The sequence below is a fragment of the Plectrocnemia conspersa genome, unplaced genomic scaffold, assembly GCF_051122295.1.
Source record: "Plectrocnemia conspersa isolate PC_06_02 unplaced genomic scaffold, ASM5112229v1 ptg000013l, whole genome shotgun sequence".
In the NCBI taxonomy this organism is placed as follows: Eukaryota; Metazoa; Arthropoda; class Insecta; order Trichoptera; family Polycentropodidae; genus Plectrocnemia; species Plectrocnemia conspersa.
Genome location: NW_028277177.1, coordinates 15234912 through 15258729, shown reverse-complemented (window position 1 = coordinate 15258729; position 23818 = coordinate 15234912). Strand labels below are relative to the sequence as shown.

General features: G+C 31.3%; 4 protein-coding genes across 6 annotated transcripts in view; 2 read left to right on the top strand and 2 right to left on the bottom strand.

The window, feature by feature from the left end:
- dlg1 (MAGUK family member discs large 1) overlaps positions 1-5358 on the bottom strand; it is a 58588-nt gene extending 53230 nt beyond the window's left edge. For all 3 annotated transcript variants that reach the window (XM_088201097.1, XM_088201098.1, XM_088201099.1), the window contains exon 1: positions 5199-5358. In XM_088201097.1, the coding sequence (XP_088057223.1) occupies positions 5199-5217 (19 nt within the window). In that variant the 5' untranslated portion in view covers positions 5218-5358. The remainder of the gene's footprint in view (positions 1-5198) is intronic.
- Positions 5359-8691: 3333 nt separating this feature from the next.
- On the top strand, positions 8692-11230 carry LOC148227401 (odorant receptor Or1-like). Its single transcript, XM_088201952.1, has 9 exons — positions 8692-8721; positions 8796-8925; positions 8987-9191; positions 9252-9418; positions 9487-9547; positions 9624-9723; positions 9928-10029; positions 10634-10789; positions 11165-11230. The coding sequence occupies exons 1-9, from the start codon at positions 8692-8694 to the stop codon at positions 11228-11230; spliced, it is 1017 nt and encodes a 338-aa protein (XP_088058078.1).
- Positions 11231-13047: 1817 nt separating this feature from the next.
- On the top strand, positions 13048-20323 carry rad50 (DNA repair protein rad50). Its single transcript, XM_088201518.1, has 21 exons — positions 13048-13337; positions 14354-14534; positions 14603-14788; positions 14853-15066; positions 15765-15856; positions 15918-16127; positions 16191-16360; positions 16445-16593; positions 16662-16776; positions 16838-17077; positions 17149-17307; positions 17380-17496; positions 17566-17763; positions 18033-18179; positions 18248-18463; positions 18522-18682; positions 18745-18979; positions 19058-19267; positions 19337-19644; positions 19832-19948; positions 20013-20323. Exons 1-21 carry the CDS (start codon positions 13080-13082, stop codon positions 20257-20259), a joined length of 3930 nt encoding a protein of 1309 aa, XP_088057644.1. The 5' UTR covers positions 13048-13079; the 3' UTR covers positions 20260-20323.
- Cog8 (conserved oligomeric Golgi complex subunit 8) lies at positions 20272-22469 on the bottom strand. Its single transcript, XM_088201519.1, has 7 exons — positions 22326-22469; positions 21962-22268; positions 21739-21904; positions 21578-21673; positions 21321-21522; positions 21094-21251; positions 20272-21016 (listed from the first exon to the last, which is right to left on the bottom strand). Exons 1-7 carry the CDS (start codon positions 22378-22380, stop codon positions 20324-20326), a joined length of 1677 nt encoding a protein of 558 aa, XP_088057645.1. The 5' UTR covers positions 22381-22469; the 3' UTR covers positions 20272-20323.
- Positions 22470-23818: the final 1349 nt, after the last annotated feature.

The following is a 23818-nucleotide window of genomic DNA, read 5'->3' as shown; positions in this document are numbered from 1 at the left end:
ATTTTTTGGTAAATAGCTATAAGCAAAATATTAGTTTTCATTTGTATTTCTTTAATATGAGCATCGAAAAGCAAATTCAACAATTTTTTTTAGCGCTATTTTATTTTTTACCTGAAGTGATTTTATTTTAATTTACTTGTAAAATTCCCAAACGTAAGATATACTGTGTATATGTGAATAATAAATGTTTAACCTACGATTATATATTTTAAAACCAATTTAAAAAAAATTGACATTGGTAATTTTTTTACTATACAATCCCTATGCTTATAAAAAAATTAAAAGTAGACCAAAGTACATATATTATATTAAGCCTTTGCAATTAGAGAATTATTGAATATCATATAGTAAGTTTTTATTATTAATTGTTAGTTTGTTCCATTCACTAATATGGATCAAATCACTCTGCATATTTCTTCGCATATCTTTGTATGTTTTAGAGTTATATATGAACACTGTATCATCAGCATACAGCTGTATCCTTCCTGCAAGTTTACATAGGATTGAATCATTTATGTATAAATTAAATAATATAGGTCACAAAATAGAACCCTATGAAATTCTACACTTCACCCTCTCATATTCGCTTTGTGTACCATTTATTACAACTACTTGTTATCTATTATTTAAATAGCATTTAAATAAATTTAGCGTTGGACCTACTATTCATATATGTTTAATTTTTTCTAATAATATGTTATGGTCTCCTGTGTAAAACGCTTTTTCTGCTGAATTCCAATAATTAAATCAAAAACTGCATATTTTGTATTGGATTCGTTTCTAAATTCGTATTGACAATTTTATAAATAATTTATAAAATACATAGGTAGTATATTTGGGATACATTCTGACCACACACTAGAGATAAAAATTATGGATCGAAAATGTTAGGACAACATTTACCAAAATGAAGAAGCTTGTTTGTGGGTACTTCTTGAACTTGCTTTTGAGAATGATATTGGTAAGTTATTGCTAAAAAAAATAATTTATGAGCATATGTAAACACATGACAGATTACTCGAATTGACATGACATGTAGATCCAATAAAAATACATATTTTTGAAATAAATTCAGGACGAAGACCATGACTACATACTAAAGATAAAATGGCTGATCGAGAAAGTCAGGACAACATTTACCAGAATGAAAAGGATTATTTGCGGAAATTTATTGAGCCGGCTTCTAAGAATGATTGTGGTAAGGTGACATTAAAAAACCTAAATTTATGAGCATATGTAAACACATAACAGATTGCTTGAATTGACATATAGACGGAGTTCCGTTATAAATACATATATTTTGGATACATACTGGACGAAGACTGATCAAATAATAGATATTATATGCCGGATCGAGAAACTTGGGACAACATTCACATGAATGTAGCAAGTTCTTTGCAAGTACTACTTGAGTTTATATTTAAGAAGAAAAACGGTAGGATGCTGTGTTCTCTGTCCTATGAGAATATAAATGTGTACGCTCAGAGATGGCGATCAAGCGTCTAAAAGCCTTCGAAATGTGATTCTACAGATGCATGCTCGTAACCTGTTGGGTGGACAAAGTTATGTAATGAAGAAACAATATTAAGAAATGAAAATACAATAAGAATAAAAAAAATTTCTTTCTACTTTCATTCAAAAAATACAAATTAAGATAGAAAGAAGAGAACCTGGAAAAATAACATTTTGGCTGAAGAACCTCCGTGTTTTGTAAAGAGAATGATTGCCGATGTCCGATAACGGTTAAGGCATCAAAAGCTGAATAAAGTTACTTTTATAGAGTATTACTAATCGATTTTAAACTAGACATGCGTGCAGAATGTTGTCGACCACCGATCTAGACACAACCGAACACCGCACCTGTCGTTTATATCTACACTTCTAGGATTTTGACGACACTTTGCGTTAAATTGTATACTCGTATAAAAATATATCTTGCGAACAATTGTGAAAAATATTCACACGAATTGAGCTGTCGAAAAGTATCATAACATAAGTATCACATACATGCATCATAGTGTGCGATCAAAACCAAAAAATCGAAGCTAGACGCCGCTGCCGCTAGACCGGCATTGTGTTATTTATATCGTCTCGTTCCTGGCTCAAAGCTCAATTTTTAATTTAATATATAAAAGTTTTCCACGACGAAAGCTCACTCGATTTACACCGTTCTGAATCTAAATAGGTTGTTGTATGTTTTTTGTTATTATTAGTATTGTTTATGAAACGTCACTCGCACGTGGCTCGACGCGTGACCCTCGCGGTTGGTGCGTTTCGGCGTTTTCCCGCGATCCCCGTTATCCGCGACGAGATCTCGCAGTGGTCCAGGGTCTTTTCGCTTGACAATAATAGCTTGGCTTTAAAATAAAAGGATGCGTATCCGCGGCAAAAGCGAGCAAAAATTACATAAGCGAGCTAGAGACCAGCCGCGTGCTAGACGAACGGCTCTCGTGCCAAAGGTCCCGCGATTTCGCGACGTTTTCGAACGAAAATAACGCACGCGGCTTATCGGATATAAATACTGGGGGGCGTTCGATAAGTCGTAGGATTGTTCAATATTTAATTTAAATAAAAAAAGCTATTAGTTTATCGATTATACTAAAATCACTCATATAAACAGCTATTACTTAATTTAAAATTAAATTATTAAACAATAAATTTAATTAATTAAACATTATCACTCTTATTGAACTATAAATGTATATATTAGCCATATTTGTATCTAAATATATCTTAAATAAACTAAATTTGAAGAGAAAACATTAATTTTATACTAAAATAACGTATTACTATTTGTAAATTTAATCCTAAGTTGCAAAAAATATTTTAGGGCCATTTTGCATCCAGACCCAAACTACCAGATCGTTAAATGAAAAGTCCAGACTCCGAAAAATTGCGAATTTGGGCGAAATCCAAACATGAGGTCAAAAGTTCCGACGTTTCCAGACAAATCCGGACGTCGAGTAACCCTAACTGCATGCTATTAATCAGGGGTCGGTAACCTACAATACATTGGCTATTTTGCCAAATTCTCATTCAATAAAATAGCCTTAAAGGCAGATAAGCCTAAAATAATAAGATACATAACGTAGCGGATTTTCTAAATGGAATAAAGAAACGCCTTCGTGCATTAAAAAATAAATTATAATAATATTTTAAGTATTTTTTTATTTTCTGTGTATGTTTATATTACGTATTATATGTATGTTTATATATGCTAAATATTACAAAAATCATTTATTATTTAACATCCAATGAGAGACCAACGAAAATCAATGAGTACTTAAAACGTCAATAGAAATTACTGAGTAAATTGAGATTAAATTATGAGAGATTAGCTAAAAAAAATGAGCTTCGACATTTTTTGCTTAAACATATGTGATACTCACTTTGATCTAGATTAAGGTAAACTTTATTAGATATTTTTTTTATACCATTGATGTATGATCTAACTTTATAACAATATTTATCAAGAAAAACCTAATTTGCGATAATCAGTTGGAATTATAATTATAATACTCTCCTACTATTGATTAGATTGAAAAATAATATGAACAAGTTTATTTGCAACGAAATGTTTATTTGCAACGAAATAAGATAGAGATTGACTATTTATAATTATTTAGTAATACTTTGTTAAAATAATGTATTTCAAACCGTAATCAATGATATAAGATATTGTTATAAGACTTTCTAAAAACTCAAAAAACGAATACATTAAACATTTACAATTAATAAGCCAGCCGAAATAAATATGTCATTAAAAATTGTGTCCCTAAAACAACCCAAATAAAAGCTCTTATTTCGTGTAAATAAAATAATTTAAAAAGGTCAAAATCTTTTAAAATATTTTTAATACACAAATAAAGCAGTGGTAAAAGCTAGTTAAATTTATTTTATTACACATTATCATAACCCATATTAATATAACGCCTTTAAAACTTGCTTACAGCTTAGATTAAGCTAAGTTTTTATTTATTTATTTTAAAAATAATTTAAATAAACTTGTTCTTAAAATCAGCTTCCATGCCCTTTACAATTGTACTATGACCTTGAAATGGTAAAAAGGATAACAAAACCTTTTTAAAAAATATATTGTTTAATTTAATTTACAATCAGGTACAACACTAATCCACTGCGTCATTTAAAATGTAGATGAGCTATTTAAAAAATCTTATAACTAAACATAATTATATTGATTGCATGGCGCGAATGCGATTAGCTCGCAATTTAAAATTCATTGTGACCCCTTTATATAATAAAATATGACCTACTTGATAAGAGACTTGAAAAAATCATATTGATTACAGATTTTCTAACTAGTAAATCAATCTTAATTTAAAGTTTGTAAAATTTATGATTAATAAAACAAGCAGGATATGAGATTGCGAAACTTCGATTATATTACAACATAGATAGGTATATACTTATATTATATACACATATTCAAATCGAGGATCAAAGAGTACTACGCATCCTTGAACCTACTCGTAAAACAGTCGTAGTAAAAATGTAAACATATCACAGTTCTACGATTTTTTTATAATTCAAATATCTGGGTTTATGATTATGTATTTAAGATATAAACTATAGAAATTGTACGAAAACTCTTTGAAAAATACGGCAGACCAAACGGGGATTGCTTTCTGCAAAACTAATAGTTATTAACGTTTGAAGAGATCACGTGTCTCTGCAGATAGCTCGTTATTTAAAGGTACTTTTACAAAAGTTAATCTCTCGTTGCGAATATTCCAGGTTCCTCTTGTATAACTTCACCTGTTTCACCAATCAATACATATGACGTCACACCATATTTTTATTTTGCCATGTTCTATTTATGCAATCAGATATGAAATTAACAAATAATAAAAGATGTTTCTATTATTCGCCCGCCTGTCGAATATATCTAATGTTTATATTGCTATACATCTGCAGTCAATTTCTTACAACTTATCGAACACTCCTCGTGCACGACGATTTTTGTTGTGGCGCTCGCGCGCCTACGGTTCCGCGCCTACGGCGGCGAAAAGCGCCCGGAAAACGCTGCAATGCAGCTGGGAAAGCGGAGTGCGGAAACATATTGTAATTAATAAAAACGGTGCAGAGACGCAAGGCTCCCGTTGATGAGGAGCACCGTTTTTATTATGGACAAATTAAATATATATGTATTTAAATAGGAATAGAGGATAGTGTAGTACCTTGCTTGCGGACCGGCATGGCGGTCGGTGGTGGCGCCCCTTTTGTTAGGTGCTCCTGCGTACGGTGGCGGCGCCTCGGCGCTCCGCAACTTCGGTGGCCGACGGCTCGGCGCGCCGCATCACGCGCCCGACTCGGCGGCCGGGACGACCACTGAGCTCTTGGTCGATCGCCAGCGGGAGGGGGCGACGAAGACAGGGGTGGGGGCGACTAGGGGTGGGGGCGCTCGCACCCCGACGCGCTTTTCGGATCGAACGCGCCCCTCGCGGAAAGCGCTCCCCCCATTTATACGCGTTTCTATTGTTTTTTCATTTAATTTGTTTAAATCATGGCCAAATTTCGCAATGCGTCTGGACCAAAATATTAAAACTCGCTTGTTACATTAAATATGTTCGAAATTGTGAACACTCAGGGCTACCAACCACGGGAAAGCGTTGCGGAAAAAGATAATGCTCGATTGGTCCTAATACAAAATATAGCTGTCAAATATAGAATTATTTAAAGACAATCAATGGATACATACATATAATATATAAATAAATTATAAACTTATATATGGTATATATAATATGTGATCAAACAATAACGACAAGTTTCATATATTCTTCAATATTGATATTGTACCCCTTTAAAATTGTCATTATCAGATATAAAACATTTATGTCAGTATTTCTTTCAATCTCCATAGTAAAATCTCCAAGCGGCACTCCATCTTCAACCTTTGTATTTGCTTGAAAGTCACGCAATCGCCAGAGAGCAACCAGGAGTTTAACTCAATAATTAAAATGACCTGTGACGACAATGACGGTTCACGTATTGCCGCAATAATAGCATAAATTAATATAATAAGCATTAAATATTCGTGAAACGTAAAATTTCACGATTTTTCATCAAAAATTGTATTATAGCCGCGCAACGAAAAATTTTTGAATTTCATTATTTTTAATTGAGAAAAATCACGCAATTTATTTAGTTTTTACGAAAAAATTTTGCGAAATTTTACGAAATTTCCTATGAATTCTTTTTTTTAATCTTTCAATGTAACCTGATTGGCGTAACCCTAAAGTGTTACAACGGGGTCAATCTGTACACACAGGCTAAATCATTAAGACATAGTAAATACCTAAAAGTAAATAGATGTGGGGACCACACAGAGCACTCTTATTCTTGATACTCGCGTTAAAATCTGTGACCAAAAATAATCATTCACCAATATGGATAAATTAGACAAATCCCTCGTTACGACTAGAACTAAAGGGTTTCCCATAAATAACACTCAAGGATTATTCGGTGCATTGAATGAATAATCTTTCAGTCACCGGAAGACAAATAGCACCATAAGGTCACAATATTCCCGTTACGCAATTCAACCTCGGAAATATCCATCAAGCAAATGACTCTTTCTAAAGGCGTATACATATTTCGTTGTTCCAAGAAGCGAGTGCAACGATTGGCTGGATAATCGATGATTGTGATTGGTGAGCAAGCTTTACAGCCTTGAATACTTAAGCCTGGACTACAATGAAGAGAGGGCAGTCAACTGGCAGACACCGGCAGTCGCTGGACAGACTCCGTCAGACACTCGAAGAGACTAGCAGGTTCACCCTGCCTAGCAGACGCGCCCCCACCGACAGACGCGAAAATACGACCTGAGCCTCTAAAACACAGCAAAAGGAACTGTCTCCAGACACTGTCACTGCTACCTACAAGACCTCTGAAGATCTTCCACGGACATCATCCCTGCGCTAGCTTCTCCACCACTGCTCGGAGAAAACGATACTCGCCATTCATAGTCTGTCGCAATATGTAATATAATTTAATAAAATTCTCACTACTTTCCACCTGCGTCTTACTGGTTACGAAGTCTTACCCCTTAGGGTTACAACACCTTAAATAGATATAAAAACAACCAAACTGAAAGTCTGGGAATCGGATAATTACTAATTATAAATTACTATATGTATTGTAATTTATAATCAATAGATGTAACTTTGCAGCTGGGGCCGGTTTTTGATAATAGCGTATTTGTATAAATTAAAATTCTAGTCTGCTACCGTGACTCCATTCGAATGCAGTTTTCAAGAGGTTCGAATGTCTGTGTTTCTGTATTTCTTTTAACTATCTTCATAATAGATAACGATATCTCACATTAGTAAGTAGAACGACAACAAAACAGTTCCTTACTCAGGTTCCATCCGGGACATTTTGGTTCTTTGGGTAACTATTACTGGCATTGTTAAATATAAAACTTTCCTTCGTTATTCAAGACATATAGTCGAAATAAATTGGGTAAATGAGTTAAATATATTGCTGCTTCAACTGCCATAGCACATCTTATAAAAATCTAACACGAATAAATAATGTTCGTAACTATAACACAGAAAAGAAATCTTGCAATTTATTAAGGTATTTGCTAAAGACTACAGTCATATTGTAATTATAACATATACACATATACGTGATCGTTTTTTATTAAAAAAATGTGTTGATTTGTTTCAACCTTTGCATTTTTTTTTATTAATTTACACTAATACAGATCAGAGAGGAAGTTGCTTTGTTAAAACTATATTGTGGTAAAAATATCACGTGTCATGAGAAAAAACTTAATTAGGCAAAGGATAAAATGCAGCAATTTTTTATTATTATTTTTTAAATAAAATAGTAGATGTGAAAGAATATATTGTGATATGAATAAATCATAATTAATAGTATTAATTATAAGGGTATTATTGTGTCCTCTGTGCCAAGGTAAATTGTGAAATCTTAGGAAGAGGTCAAAATTAAAACTTGTCCTTGTGCCAAAATTCTATACCGGCATTGTATTACCTATTAATACAGCGCTATAAAAACAACAATAACAAATACACAAATATATTTAAATATAAAAATAGCTTTAAACTATGAAACGTGTCTTTGAATTATTATCATTTTTTAAACATAGTTTCACTTGACAAAAAAATCCTCACATGAAATACGCTTATGCTTGATTTTTACAATATTTATCTAAAAATGGTTATTGTTTTATCCATTATGTATATTATGTTTGCTAAACTGCAAAGTAGCCTTCTTCTGCTCATTAATAATTACATATGTTTTTCATATCGGTGTCGACCAAGTAGATATTTTTGTTATTTGAATGCGATTTCTTCAAATAAATATTCAATTTTGACTTATACAAAATTATAGGGTATAATACAAAGTTGTCAAAATCATTAATAATTTATACATATGAGACAATGATTGATTATATACGAGACAATGTTTAAATATTAAGCTATCAAGCATATACATTCGTAGGACACATATAAATACGGTTATCAATTCCACACAATCATTAAAGACATGAAGTCCATAGCCAGACAATCGTTGAATCTCAATCTAATAATCCTCTCAATATTCGGATGGTGGCCACCAGACTATTTTAGAGGCAATTGGACGATTTACATATACCATTTCTATACTGTTTTAACCATAGGATTTTTTTTTCTGTTATATATGTTGACGGAAGTAATCAACATAATTCTGGTAGGTTAATATATATACATATATACATACATATATCTGATTGATTCAAGCTCATTATCGACCATTGATCTAAGGTATTTGGCGATATGGAAGAAACGGTCGAATCATCTTTCTTATTACTCACACACATGGGACAGTTTATGAAATTTGTAACTATGATATCAACGAGCGAGCGAGTTAAAGATGTCTTGGATAGATTTGAAGGTGAATATAATATATAATAATTACGTAGTTCTATTCTGTCATAATTTCAATATTTCCACAGAACCTTTGTTCAACCAAATGCTAACAGAACATGTCATCATTCAAAAACGCTGTGCCCAAGTAGTCAGGAGAGACACTCGAACTTTCCTTAGTCTATCAATATCAACGATCATTCTTTGGGCGATGTTCCCAGCGTTCGATTCTAGTACTGATTGGCAATTACCGCTTAAAGCTTGGTACCCTTTCAGTACGAAAGATACCCCCACGTGAGGCTCTAATTATATTTATTTATCAAATTACCTTTTTAACGTAATACATTATCGCAGGTTTCTAACCATTTACTTGTATCAAATTATATCTGTGATGATCAACGCCGCTACTAACGTAGCTACGGATACTTTGGCATCTGGTGTTATGGTATTAACGGGAGGACAACTAGAGATACTCAATCATAATTTGAAGTCAATGGTTGATACTCTGAATACAAAAGAATGTAATTATCTACATTATTGTTATGTATTATTTTCTGATAAATAATGCTCACGTTAATATAATACATAGCGCAGAAACAGCTGTACGATAAACTAAAACAACACGTGAAACATCACCAGGACATTATTAGGTGAAACCTTATATGTTGCATTATAATTTGCGAAAAATGTTGAAATGAATACATATTAAGATTTCTTTTACTCTAGGATCGTCGTAGATCAAACGAATACCTTTCAAACTGTATATATTGGCCAATTTTTAGTTGCCGTTATTGTGATTTGTATTACAGCGTTCCAATTGACTTTGGTATGATAGACAGGACTCGAAATAGCCCGGAGCAAACAGGAACACAACTCCGATTCGCGAAAATCTTATTATGAATTTTTATAATTTTTAAATTATCAAGTGTTCCGTTTAGTTCATATTTTTTTTATTTTGAGTCCTATTAAATATAATAAATTAAATAATAATTCAACAACCACCTTTGACTTTTCCCTAAAAATATTTTAGGTTCCAGTTTCCTTACAGTTCGTCTCTATGATACTCTACCTTACATGCATGTTGATGGAAATATTCTTATATTGCTACCATGGAAATGAAATAATATTGAAAGTAAGCATGTATGATATTTTATTATTATTTATAGCAAAAACTAGTGATTTCTGAATGCGTTGTATGCTTATATTATAAATATACAAATAATATTCGGTAATAAATATAGAAGCAATTTTTCTACTCGGTTGGCAGCACTGCCGTTTCCGGTGGGTCACATTAACGGTGTACTTCGATAATGTTTTAAATTCCTTAACTCTTCTAATACAAGGTTTTTTTAGTAATCTGTTTAGAATGTATAATTGAATAAACTGTTATTGAAAGTCGTCGCCAGCTCATTTCTGTTAAAACGAAATAAACTTCATGAGGAAATAAGGAGTGAAAGGCCTATCATTGTCACTAATAAGCTTTATAAGCAATGGCAATTAGTGTACTAAGTTGATATTTATGAGACGGCTATGGGTCTATGCGCGCATTGGGTGCCGAAAAAGAAAGCTAATGCGTTAGAAGAAACTTGTCAAAACCTCGCAATGTTTGAAAAAATAGGTGTACTAGAAATATTTTAAGTCGATTCCAAAATAAAATATTTTAAAAGTATTTTCTGTACATTTCTTAATATTTATTGTGTATAAGTATGATAAAATTTTCACTTTACGCATTTTAGAGCACAGCAACAATAAAAGCTATTAGTGAATGTGATTGGTACAATCAGGACAAGGAATTTAACAAGATATTGATATTTTTAATGGAAAGAGCAAAGAGACCAATTAAAGTGACTGCTGGAAAATTGTTTACATTATCATTGGCAACATTCACGGCGGTAAATAAATTATTTATTTAAAACACAAAAACTAGCAGCAGATCAGACTACTTTAACCCCTTTTCAGTCACTCGGAAATTTGTCTTTTGTGAATTATCAACTCAAAAATCAGCAATTTCTCAAAAAGATTTTCACAGGCTTTTTTTTCTTAAAAATTAAATTTGTGCAAATATATTTTAATTTTTTACAATAACTGCATTTTTTATACCACTGCATAGGAAAGGGTGGGTCCGAGCTAAACGTTTTAGAATATTTTCAAAAAAAGTAAAACCTGGAAGTGGTTGAGGTTTGACGTCAAACCTCATGAAAGTATCCGTAGTAGAAATGATTTACCATTGTTTTAACGATCATATAACAAATACGTTTTTGTTACAGATTTTACGATCTTCTTATTCATATTTTGCTGTTCTACAACACATTCATAACAAAAAACACACGTGAGATAGACAAATACTAACACTTGTTTGTCATTACAAAATTATTTCACGTCCATTGCTGATACAACTATTGATGACTCAATTAGATTTTTTTAATGTACTCTAAATTTTCCCACTTACTTTTTATTGTCAAGCATAAGCCGTTACCCAACAGCCCATAGCGATCCAGAGCTACAACATCCTGTAAACTTCGCATAGTTAGTTGTATGCCAACGAATTGCTCCACCACCGTTCTCGACCTAAGCCAGCACGATCAACGACTGCGGCCGGGTTGCAGCTCACGATTCGATTTTATGAGCTCCAGCATCACTATCTATGTTGGAGACGAAAGGTGGACTTGAAGGGAAATAAGGAGAAAACAGACTGAGTTGCTCTTCGCTTACTCGGGATCTCTTTAGAGGAGATAAATATGCAAACAACAAAGGAATGTAAAAATATGTTATTTTTTTGTTCATCAGTAATTCTAAATTATTATTTAACCAACATGTATCCGTTGTAAAACGTTTCTATGTACGCAACAGCGAAGCCATGATCATTAATAACAATAAATGTTAGCATAAAGAAATATTTTTTAAGCTTTATAGCACTTGTGGCATGCAATTAAATTTAAAAAAATATTATTAACCCAAGGGCGTGCCTGAAGTTGTATTTAATACATAAATTTATTAAATATATAAGCTTAAATATCAGTTACATAAAAAAACACTGCCATTACAATATTTATTTTATGTGGTTATTTTATTTTACGATCGTTTTCTGCAAAGAAAATTTTAAGATACAATTATTTTGCATATACAATTCGTATTTTATTGATTGAGTAAAAGTTGACATTTTTTATTTATTGAAAGTATTTGTTTCAACGAGGTAAACACAATCAACAACTACTAAATAATTAATGTGACACCAGACTGAAATTATATATAATCTGTCAATCAGTGAGATCGATTTTATTAATTATAAACTATTACTATCGTACGATCAATATGTAAAAGTATTCATTATATTCATCCGTTAGATTAGAAAAATCTAAGAAAATCTAATCGATCGGAATTATAATTATATAATAATCACTAATTTTCCACTAAATCGCCCAGACGCGATATAAATGTAAAAACCACTGGAGTCCATATGGCATTCGAACCCATATGTTTTAAGCATTAGTCCCTGACTATACCACTAGTCTATCGTGTTTATGGGCATATAGCACAAGTACAACAAATATCATCACCACACTGTTCCATTAAAAATAGCCCACCATTTATCATCACTATTCTAATAAAATTGAAAGAATAATGATGTATTTGGAAAATGCCTCGTACAACTATTGTTGTGGAGCTAACTAAGTGCGAATTTACACCTCGATCTTATATCGCTTGCCGTTGTGAAGCTTAGACACCGACATGAACATGAAGAAGTGTTTCGCTGGTCCTTCGACACCCTGATAAAACGGCTTTCCGGCGTATGTCAAACTCTTTTATGAAACCGTTACCGATTTATTAGGCTATCCACTCTGCGTGCGATTGTGCTGAAAAGAAAGCAGGCGCATAATTTAAATGACATTAATATCAAAAAACTCACTTTAAGGTCCACCAAATGCATAGAAATTAATGGTCTAAAGTTACCGTAACGCTACTCCTCTTTAAGATAATCAATTAAATTTCAGTGTATGTGAACTCGGAGACGATTGCCTTACTTATTTTTTAATGGAGAATGTAAGAAGAAGCAACTTTTGCTAAATAAAATATTTTTTGAAAAAAAATGTTCGATATTACCCCTTTATAAACAAAATATTGCAGAGAAAAAATGTCGGCTTTTTGGTATGACAACATTTTTGGCGCTCTCTTTGAAGTGTCATGTCGACCGTGCAGCAAATTGCCGTTAGCGGCTTACGCAGTTTCGGAGCAGAAGAGCAAGACCGGCAGCTGCTGGTGTTTTCGAGACCCTTGACGCTGATCCTTGGAGAAAATGGATGCGGCAAAACAACGCTTTTGGAGGCCCTCAAGTTTGCACTGTGCGACGAACTGCCACCGAACAGTGACCATGGCAAGAGCTTCGTGCATGACCCCCAGCTGGCGCAGCTAAGGGAAGTGCGCGGACAGGTCCGGCTCGAGGTTAGTATCTTTCATTACCGCTTATCATGCGAGTGTAATAGCTAGATGATAGTTTCACCTTCAAATTAAGTGATTTAATATAAGGTTACCAGACGTCCTCCTCAAAAATGTTGTCCTTCTTGTCCTTGAATAAAAATTTTCGAAATGACCTTTTTGAGCTCCCGTAGCAACTTCTCTTCAAAAACAATTTTTCCTCAAAAATTAGCTCCTGTAACAATTTGTCCTCAAAGAACAAATTGTGTGTCACCTTATTTAATAATTCCTGCAGCTGTCGCTGAATTTTGACTAAATAACAAAAGACAGCTTTTCCATACATCACTCATAGTTCTTTTGCAAACTGCAGTCGCGAGTCGCGACTCCTATATTTCTCACTGCATCCATAGCATAAAAGTCTTCACAGTCATCTTACTGTTCTGTTTCATTACACAGTGTTCGAATAACTTCAATTGAGTATTCAATCATTTATCATCTTTGTGATAATTCTCTCTTCAGTGGTACAGGATATCAAATTAAACCTTTATTATTTCGAATTAGACCTTTTATATTTAAAATTAAACCTTTTAAAAATTCCATTAATCAATTGGATATTTTTCAATAAATTCTATTGTATAATAATCACAATCACAATTTATAAAGCTTCTTTTGCAGCAGCTGCAGGTAATTTTACCTTATATACATATTCTTATAATATTTATTACAATTAACAGTGGCTACAGACTCATTTATAACGTCCACCAAATTTAATCTATTTGATAGATCCGATAGAAAATTTTATTTTTGAAAAGACTTCTTCAATTGGATTCATTGGCGAATACAGTGGCAGAAAAATTAGAGTTAAGATTTATATGTGTAACAAGCTAATCCAGCATCTTATGTACTTAAAAATGCTTAATAGGTTTAATTCGAAATGAAAAACCTGTAAGATTAATTTTATTAACCATATTTTTTTAATAATGACATATTTCTGTACAAATGTTTTATTACAATGATTTTCCAATGCTAAAACATACCTACAGTTTTCAGATAATAAAAAATGTAAATACCTCGTGTCTCGGTCCGTACAAACCCAAATAAAGCAAAAGAAGATGCAGTTCCAAAGATTGGAGAATTTTATCAAAACCGTAAATGAAAACGGTGAAAAGGTAGAAATTAGCGGGCGTTGCAGCGATACAAACAATACTATAGCAAGTATTCTAGGTAATTCTTCCTTGAATTTAAATCGAATATAATATCATACCTTCCTTTATTATTTACTTTTTATAAAGGCGTATCTAAGGCAGTGTTGAACAATGTGATATTTTGCCATCAAGAAGAATCTAATTGGCCGTTGGACGAAGGAAAAAAATTGAAAGAACGCTTCGACGCTATATTCGACACTACCAAGTATAATAAATGCTTAGAGCATGTTAAAAAGTTAAGGAAGCAATATGCGACAGAAATAAAACTTTTGGGTATATATTTTTAAAATATAGAATCATCGATGCTATATTGTATTATATTTATTACTTTTTTCAGAACAAAGTGTTGAACATTTTTTTGAAAAGAAACAAGAAAGCGAAAATAAGAAGAAGAATCTGTTCAACAATGAAGAAAAAGTTAAAGAAGCAAACATCAAATTGAACGAAATGAAAAGCCAACTGGAACCGATAACCAAAAGATTACAAGAAATAGACGTGATCGAGAATAATATAATGAAGATAAAAACTAAGCGAGAAATGGCAAAAACTAGGTATTTTTATTGTTTAACTTTTAACTGCCTAAACCTTTATCTCTTTCACTTTTACAGTGAGTTAATATAGTTTTGCAATGACCCAACAAAAATTATAGTCAATTTTTTTGGAACTGACATATGCTATCATATGATAAAAACAAGATTGTATTATAGCGACTGCAATGTTTGATTCTACATAAAACTATTCAAAATCTATCATACTAAAAATCATTTTTATTATTTTTATAATATACTCAAATTTGATACATTAAAACATAAATTTATTTTTACCGCTAATATTAAAATTACTAAACTGCAAGAATACCCAGCGGATCCAAATAGACCCACTTTTTTTAACTCAACTTCTTTAACATTTTTTTTTTTATTGTTTATATTTTAAAGGTGCGATTTAACAGAGAATTATTTTAGGAGATATGTGCATTTAAATTAATACTTTGTTGCATAAAATGAATTTTCTTTCGAAAAGGATTCGTTGCATAGTGTTCACTGTTCCGACCAATGCTCACTCATTCGTACTTAATCTGTCCCAACAGTAATACACAAACAATTCCTTTCATGGAAGAATTATTTTACATATTGCTCATTTAAATTGTCATTTGTTTTTCAGTAATAAAACTTAAAATCAAATTTGAAAAATATTATTTTTAGTTTAGTTTATTTATTTTTGCCTCTTAATATTTTTTTTGAAATTACAGAATTGAAACTTGCATAAAACAAAAAGATAACTTAAAAGATACCATAAAAACGCTTTATGAAGGATCTGATGAAAATTTGCAGCAAGAAATAAGTATGATTTTATTTATCTTGTAGAAGGAAATTCAAAATATACATATATTATTTATTAACAGGAACATTCCAAGCCACGCTCAATAGAAAAGAGTCAAATCTTAAAGAGAGCATGAAAAATGTCAACAACCTTCAAAAAAAGGAAACGCAACTAAATAAGCAAATATCAGATAGTGAAATAAAATCGAGTGAGCTATTCACTCTTGAGGGACAGAATCAAGAAAAAATTTCAAAAAGAAATAATGAACTTATAAACATTGCCAATTTTGCTGGTAATAAAATTAAATCATTATTACTATTACACAAAAATTTGAAATACATACATTATTTTTTAGATGTAACTGCTCCAATGAAAATCGACGATAGTGATAATGCATCCGAGTTAATGACTTTGATTAAATCGAAGCTTGACTCTGTACAATACGATTTAAAATCGTTGATGAAAAATGCAGACGCTGAAGATAAAAGATTACAGAAAACTGTAGACAATTGTAGAGATGCTTTGGTATTGAATTAATTTTAAAAGAGTTATTGTTTTAATATTGATTTATTAATCACTTATGTATATATATTTATATATTATTATTAGACGAAACACAAGGAGACTATCAATAGCAAGGGAAAGGAATTGACTAAAATAAACAGTCAGATTGTTACATTAAAAAAGAATATATCAGATGCAAATGAATCTAAATCTAAATTAGATGACATCAAAAAACGAATGGATATAGCTGATGAGTTAGAATTTTGCTTACTTATTATCATATTTATATAAAACTTCTTATCAAATTATAATATTTTTAAAGAAATATAGAAGACATATCAAGAGAATGCAACGTGGAAGAATCCGAGACACAGATAAGCAGTGATGAAAAAGAAATTTTAAAATTGGAAACTGAATTAGATGCACTAGAAAAAATGGTATAGGAATCGGCTTACTTTTATTCTTATTCAAATATTGATTGAATATATATGTTTTTAGATCAATAGAATGCAACTTCAGCAATCTAAAGTTACAGAAATAAATTTGAAAAGAACGACTTTGGCAGATAAACAGAAAACTTTTACTCGTATTAAAAATAAAAATAAAGAAGCTATGATTGAGTTGATCGGAGATAAGATTCCAGAAAATAATTTCAAAAGGACTTTTCAAAATTGCAAAAATAATGTTAAAAGTGAAGTTGATGGAATGCAGAAACAATTAAAGCTAAAGAATTCAGAGGTATCTTTTTTACATAAATATTTTAACCATCTATTCTAAATAGAATTAAATAATTTAATTATTTATTTCAGGCAATGCAATTGGAAAGCAATAGAAATCATACAAAATCTGAACTTGATAAAAAGAAAAAGGAATTGTCGAATCTCGAAGAACAAATTTATAAATTCTGTAAAACATCTCCTCTAGACGAGGTTCTCAGCAAGATAAGTTTGGATATCAATAAATTGCAGGTGTGGTTGTATGTACTTAAAGTTTGATAGGAATACCTAGGATTGTTGTTACTATTCATATTTTTATTTTAGGATCAAAAGATTGAATTATCATCATCAGAATTTGTCATAAAAAGGTTCACAGATAAGTTAGAAGATACCGATCCATCTTGTCCTCTTTGTCATAGATCGTTCGACAACCAACAAGAAGTATAATTTTATTTTTTTAATTAATCTCGGATTAAAATTACACCACTAAAAATCTACATTTACGTCTAGGTTTCCGATTTAATCACCGAACTTCAAGATAAGGTTCGCAACGTTCCTAAAAACTTAGAAGCTGTCTTGTCTAAATTGACGAAATTTGTTAAAGACAGAGACGAGCTTGTCGGATTGAGACCACTCAACGAGAAAGTGCTCCATTTGAAAAACGACGAACTACCATCGCTTGAGAGGAAATTGAAGCAAATTGATACAGTACTATTTTTTTTATTTACATATTTTTATATATAAAGATCTGCAAGAAAAAGCCTATAAATTTGGGTTAAGAAGCTTATGTTATTACAGCCTTTAAAATTCTTAAAATTATTGATATTCTATGATCATTTTTCCTACTTTTATTTCAATTTTAAAGTATCTGATAATTAGTATTGATTTTAAAAATATCCAAAATACATATTTAAATCTCTGACTACTGTTTAGGCCGCAATATAAGTTACCGTATATATTTTTTTTATTTATCTTAGGATTTAGAAGAAGCTAGGAACTGCGTGGAAGACTATCAGATGTCTCTGATAGATCCAGAAACTAAGTTAGCGACAGCCGAATCAATGTTATCCGATATGCCTCTGCTGGATCAATTAGTGAATGAGATATCGATTATAACTAATGAGGTAATTAATGTTAATATTATTTAAAATTATATTTTTGTTATAATATTATTTAAATAAACATTTTGTAGATTTCAAAATTGGAATCGTCAATCGGAGCCCAAGATAATGCCATGAGCTTAGAAGACGCCAACGTTAAGCAGACGCAATTAAAGAAAGAAATTAGCAATCTGAGAATGAGCATTAAATCTAAACAATTGCTGTTGAATAAACACAATCAAAAAATAAACAAAGCTAGAGAGAAGAAGAATTCGTTGAAAGAAGAATATCTACAAGCTCAATCAAAAGTATAATATTTAAAGTTTTATATTCAAATTTATTTCTAATTATGGTTACGCTCTTTAGATTCAAGAATTGGTCACCCTACAAAAACAATATGAAGAAATAATAATCAATAAAGAAAAACTAGAATCAGAAGTTAATCTGTTGAAAGAGTCGACTTTGGAAATTAACGGAGAGTTGAATAATGCAGAGAAGAATAAAAGTGAAACTATTGAAAAATTACGGTAAGCCAAATAATTTAATGTTTCTATAACATTAAATGATTAACTTTGTACTGTGATTACAGAAATAAAATTGAGAAAGATCGAATATTTGCAACTCAACTCGATAAGAAGATCTCGAGTGTAATAGTATTGAACAAAGAAATCGAAAAACACAAGTCGAAAGACATTCCCGGTGAATTAAATAAACTGAAGACTAAGTTTGAAAATTTGAACGAAGATAAAGAGAAAATATCTTCTGATATTAAAACGGAGACAGAAAATATAACTCAAATTAAAGATGATATTTCAAATCAATCTGTTTGTTATTTATAATTTGTATTATTATTGATATAACAGTATTTCTGAATAAAATTAATTTTGATGATAAACTTTTAGCTTAACAAACGCAATTTAGATGACAACTATTCGTTGAGAAGGTTGGAAAAAGAACAGCAAGAGTTAGAAGTTGAATTAAAAAATATAGAAGATAAAGTCGGAGAGTTGAATTACGATTCTATAAATAAAGAACAGAAAAAGTTGATTTCGTCTAAGAATGATATTATTTGGAGCGTTGGTAAAATAGAGGGTGAAGTCAAAACACTTGAAGTAAAATATTTTAAAATCTAATAATAAATAATGTACAAAGTATCATTATTAATTTGTGTTCTGTTTTAGGATAATGCCAAACAAATAAAGTTAGAATTGATGCAGAAGCAATATAAAAATGTTGAAAAGGAATATAAAAAACTATTATACGAGCTAGAGTTGATGAAAGCTGCCGATAAGGATATTAAAGACTATGCTTTTGCTATGGATTGTTGCTTAATGAAGTATCACAAGGACAAAATGGAGAAAATTAACTTCATAATTAGAGACTTGTGGAGGAGTATATATCGCGGGAACGATATTGATTACGTAGAGATTAAAACGGACGAATCCACATCAAATGCTGGCAATTCAAATAGAAGAGTATACGATTACAGGTAAAATATTTTATGGAAATCTTCGTTATCACTTAGGTTTATATATGAGATTACACTAGTATTTGGCGTATTTGTTTGAAGTAATAAATATTTTTTTAATTGATTTTTCAATAGGTACGATAATATATATCGAATACAATTCTGGTTTTTTATTGTACAATAAATAATAACTAAATTTTATGTTCAGAGTTGTACAAAGAAGAAACGATGTTGAAATTGATATGCGCGGAAGATGCAGTGCTGGTCAAAAAGTCCTAGCATGTCTTATCATAAGGATGGCTCTCGCTGAGACATTTAGTAATAGGTAATATATATTGCTTAAAAATCTATACTTCTCTTTATTTTATTAATTTAAATTTATTGTTTAGATTTGGCGTTCTTGCTTTGGACGAACCTACTACGAATTTGGACAGAGAAAATGTCATGAGTTTATGTTGCGCTTTGAGAGATATGGTGATATCGCGAATGAAGCAGAGTAATTTCATGTTCATCATCATCACGCACGATGCTGAATTTCTAACGTCTTTAGGAAGAATCGATAAGTTGAGTCATTATTATCGCGTCACAAGGAATCAAGATGGGAAATCCAGGATTACAAAGGAAAAGATGCCTTGAAATGAAAATATGTTTTTATGTACAATTTTGATTATATTAATACTGAATAAATTTTAAAATACAATTATGATTTTGAATTTAGAATGTCAAACAACACTAGAGTAATTTTTTCGCTATCTAGATTTATCAACTTTTCTTCTTGCATCATAGCCACTGATACGCCCATCTGTTCTGCTATCAAAGATGGAGGAAATATCTGGCAAATGCATTTTTGTATGTATGGAATGAGCTCGTCTTTGAACATGGTACAATATTGAGTAAATTGCTCGATATCTGAAAGGGAATGTTGTTCCCTATTGTAAAAAGACATGAGCGACTTTGAAACGCTCGTCAGCGAATGAGAAAGCTCCTCCAAAACCTTCATCACTAAACATAAAGGGGCAGTTACTCTTAATACGTTCATTGCGCTTAAAATATTATTACAATATTCGGCTAAAGGATAAAATTCCAATAGACTTTCAGGTGGGCTGTTTTGATTTTGCTCCGACTCTCCGATAGTCTTCTTCGAGATTTTGTTTTGACCTGTGATTTTAAATGCCTTCATATCTGATTCAAATTGCGAGTTGGCTTTAGATGTAGATTCGGAGAAACATCTGAATATTATGTCTCGGAACATCGGAGCCATAACTCCTCTCATATCGGCACCGACTCTTCCGAATGACAAACAAAGATACATACATTGACTCAACAGTGATTCAAATGAAGCATCGTCCTCTTGAGTTATATTGTATTCTAAAATCGCCGTTAGTTTATTAACCTGTAATTAATTAAATGTCATATAATTATCTGCATATTTAAATTAACCCCTGGTCTATAATATTAAAAATAAAATACTTTTTCTTTCAACCAACAAGATAGAGCAGCAATTCCATTAAGATCGTCACCTTTCAATTTTGATTGTGTATCGGTCAAAAATATCGCTTTATGCTGCGTTAAAATATTGAAAAGATGAATTCTATGCAATTCAACGATCTTTCTCAAATGTTTGTCACCTACGTTGTAAACAAAAAATAATTTTTATTGAAATTTTAATAAGAAATGCTTTTAAAAATATATCTTACTATCATCGTCCATCGCATCCATCAATGCTGTATCAAACCAGTTTCCCCTTGCTTTTAAAAAGTGTAGTTGTAAACCATCTCCAGCATTTCTTAATTTATTACTTTTGATATGAACACTGCTTTCAAAGTCGGACAAACTAGGATTTACATCGTCCATGGTAGATTCATATACGACATTAGCTCTTCGTAAGTATCCTAAAATCTATATTAATAATATTTAATATAACGATTACAATTGAAATATTTGTTCTGTTTACTTGTAAGCATTGAGGCAACGGTAGATCATTGCGCAGCTGATTGAAAAGTCTATGAAGAGTTTCAAACCATAGTTTAGTGACTTCTGAAGTGATATTCTAAAATATTAATTTCAAATATAATCTGGCCACAGAATCGGATATAAGTTGTATAAGAAATCTACCTGCACTGCAGAAAGATCATTATATTTTCTTGACAAGTTCCTAATATAAGTGAACAGATCCAAAGCACTTTCGTAATCGCCGTTATTAAGAGCTGTTTGCATTAAAATAGGTAATTCCAAAACACTCAATAATTGCTCACTCTGATACTTGATCTGATCGTTATAACTATAATAATAATAATAAATAAAATGGAATTTAAGCATATTTTATTTATTTTAATACCCTCTCTCTTTGATTATATCTTTGGATATTGTCGAGAAGTTCTCACAGCCTGACATAAATTTGGGCACTTTGTCGATGAATTCATTTAATGCATTTTTGGATTCGTCGAAATCTTTCGATATTTTAGTCGAGCACTCAGCAGTTTCGATGAACGTTCTGTAATTGTTCAAAGCTAGCTCTTGTGTCTGTTCGGTGAGAGTTTTGGTCTCATCGTTTAAGCACATCGGCTCCGATAGTATCTGATCGAATGTCGAATTGCCCAATTTAGACAAATAATCATATGTGGCTTGATCGTTAAAGAGGCATCCTGAAAATGTGCAATTATTAGAAAATTTGATACAAATGGCTAATTTTATTAACTCACTGTCATTCTCGTTCGATATTATTATATTTAGTATATTGTTTACTTTAGAATCCATTTTTATATCGTTTATAAATACGTTTTAGAATGTACCGAATTTGACACAAGATTTTAAGGAAACGTCACAGTTTTTGACGTTAGGGTTGTGCTAAATATGTTAATAGTATCAATAACGTAGTGTTACAAAATATTTAAAATACAATATATTAAAACAAAGAATAGTTTTGTTTTTTTTAATTTGCTGTGTATATGCGTAATAGTGATAACATTGTTTTATTTTTGTTGTTGGCAATTGTTATAAAAAAATGATATAAAAGTAAATATTCCACTTAAATATTTATTTATAAAAAAGTAATTCTATCAAAAGAAAAATTAATTCACCCTAGACATTTTTTTTAATTGTAACAAATACATTTTGGTTCAAAAGTCATAATTTTTAGATACTTATTCATTCTGGCACTCGGAGCTTTCTTTCTTACACCATCGTACGTGACAAGTGTATTTTGCGCTACTACTGCTCTTGTTCATTCCCCGTAATCTGATTTTTTTTAAAGTATATGAGGGTTTGCATAATGGGAGAAGGCAAACGTTGTATCAAGTTTCGAAAGGATACTGAAATATCCCGTGGAGGGTCCATTTATACATGCATATGTGTTATTATCTTTTTATATTGTAATATATTTTATACTTTTGCCAATCATTTTATATTGTAATATATTTTATATTTTTGGCAATCGTGACGCATTAGGTTAACCTGTCAGGTCATGATGGTCATAATTTTAATAAATAAATAAAATTATGGGCAAAACTTGATGATAATGGCGTGACGGCGGCATATTCTCTTGGTGGATTTTAAGGGATAGACAGCAACGGCACTGCTTCGTCCGCCGTCCATTCATTACTATATTCATAACATGTAAACTAAACTATATTTAAATAAAATACTACTTCAGTGGTTCAATATGTGTTTAATTGCTACCCGTCACTACCTGTCCGTCAAAATCCCCTCCTTGGAACCAATAGATTATGTCAAAAAGTTTTTATAAAATGTTTATAACATATTTTTAACGTATTCTTGCTATATGTATAGTTCGACTTATATCTGTATATCTGCACATTATTAACTTTATTTTTTTAATTTGCTACAATTTTTGCAGTTCTTAATTTTATTTAAATATTTTTTTACTTAGAACCGTCAAGTCAATCGTATCTAATCGGTTCCCTTTAGCAAATTGTTGACGCTGTGTTAAAACGTATTCAATTAATTGTAATGAAAACGTTCATATTCGTCCATTAATTTATTATAAAATCCCGGTATTCTCCTTTGAAAATTGAATAATCATGATTGATTTTCTTGTTTTAGTTATGGGGGTCGATTTACCTTTAGCTTTGTTATGGCCAAAACCGGTCTGCAAATGAGTAGCACTAGGCTACTCATTTGCAGACCAGTTTTGGTGATACTAGAATGCCGCCAAGTTTTGCCCATAATAAAAATC

Bases quoted from the DNA above. Each gene is read 5' to 3' on its own strand.
- LOC148227401 (XM_088201952.1), top strand. From the start codon at position 8,692: ATGTTGACGGAAGTAATCAACATAATTCTG. The intron at 8,926-8,986 runs GTGAATATAATA...ATATTTCCACAG, and splicing joins TGTCTTGGATAGATTTGAAG to AACCTTTGTTCAACCAAATG. The intron at 9,192-9,251 runs GTGAGGCTCTAA...ACATTATCGCAG, and splicing joins AGTACGAAAGATACCCCCAC to GTTTCTAACCATTTACTTGT.
- rad50 (XM_088201518.1), top strand. From the start codon at position 13,080: ATGTCGACCGTGCAGCAAATTGCCGTTAGCGGCTTACGCAGTTTCGGA. The intron at 18,464-18,521 runs GTATAATATTTA...TACGCTCTTTAG, and splicing joins ATCTACAAGCTCAATCAAAA to ATTCAAGAATTGGTCACCCT. The intron at 18,980-19,057 runs GTTTGTTATTTA...ATAAACTTTTAG, and splicing joins ATGATATTTCAAATCAATCT to CTTAACAAACGCAATTTAGA.
- Cog8 (XM_088201519.1), bottom strand. From the start codon at position 22,380: ATGGATTCTAAAGTAAACAATATACTAAATATAATAATATCGAACGAG. The intron at 21,905-21,961 runs GTATTAAAATAA...TTATTATTATAG, and splicing joins GATATAATCAAAGAGAGAGG to TTATAACGATCAGATCAAGT. The intron at 21,523-21,577 runs GTAAACAGAACA...TTATTAATATAG, and splicing joins CGTTGCCTCAATGCTTACAA to ATTTTAGGATACTTACGAAG.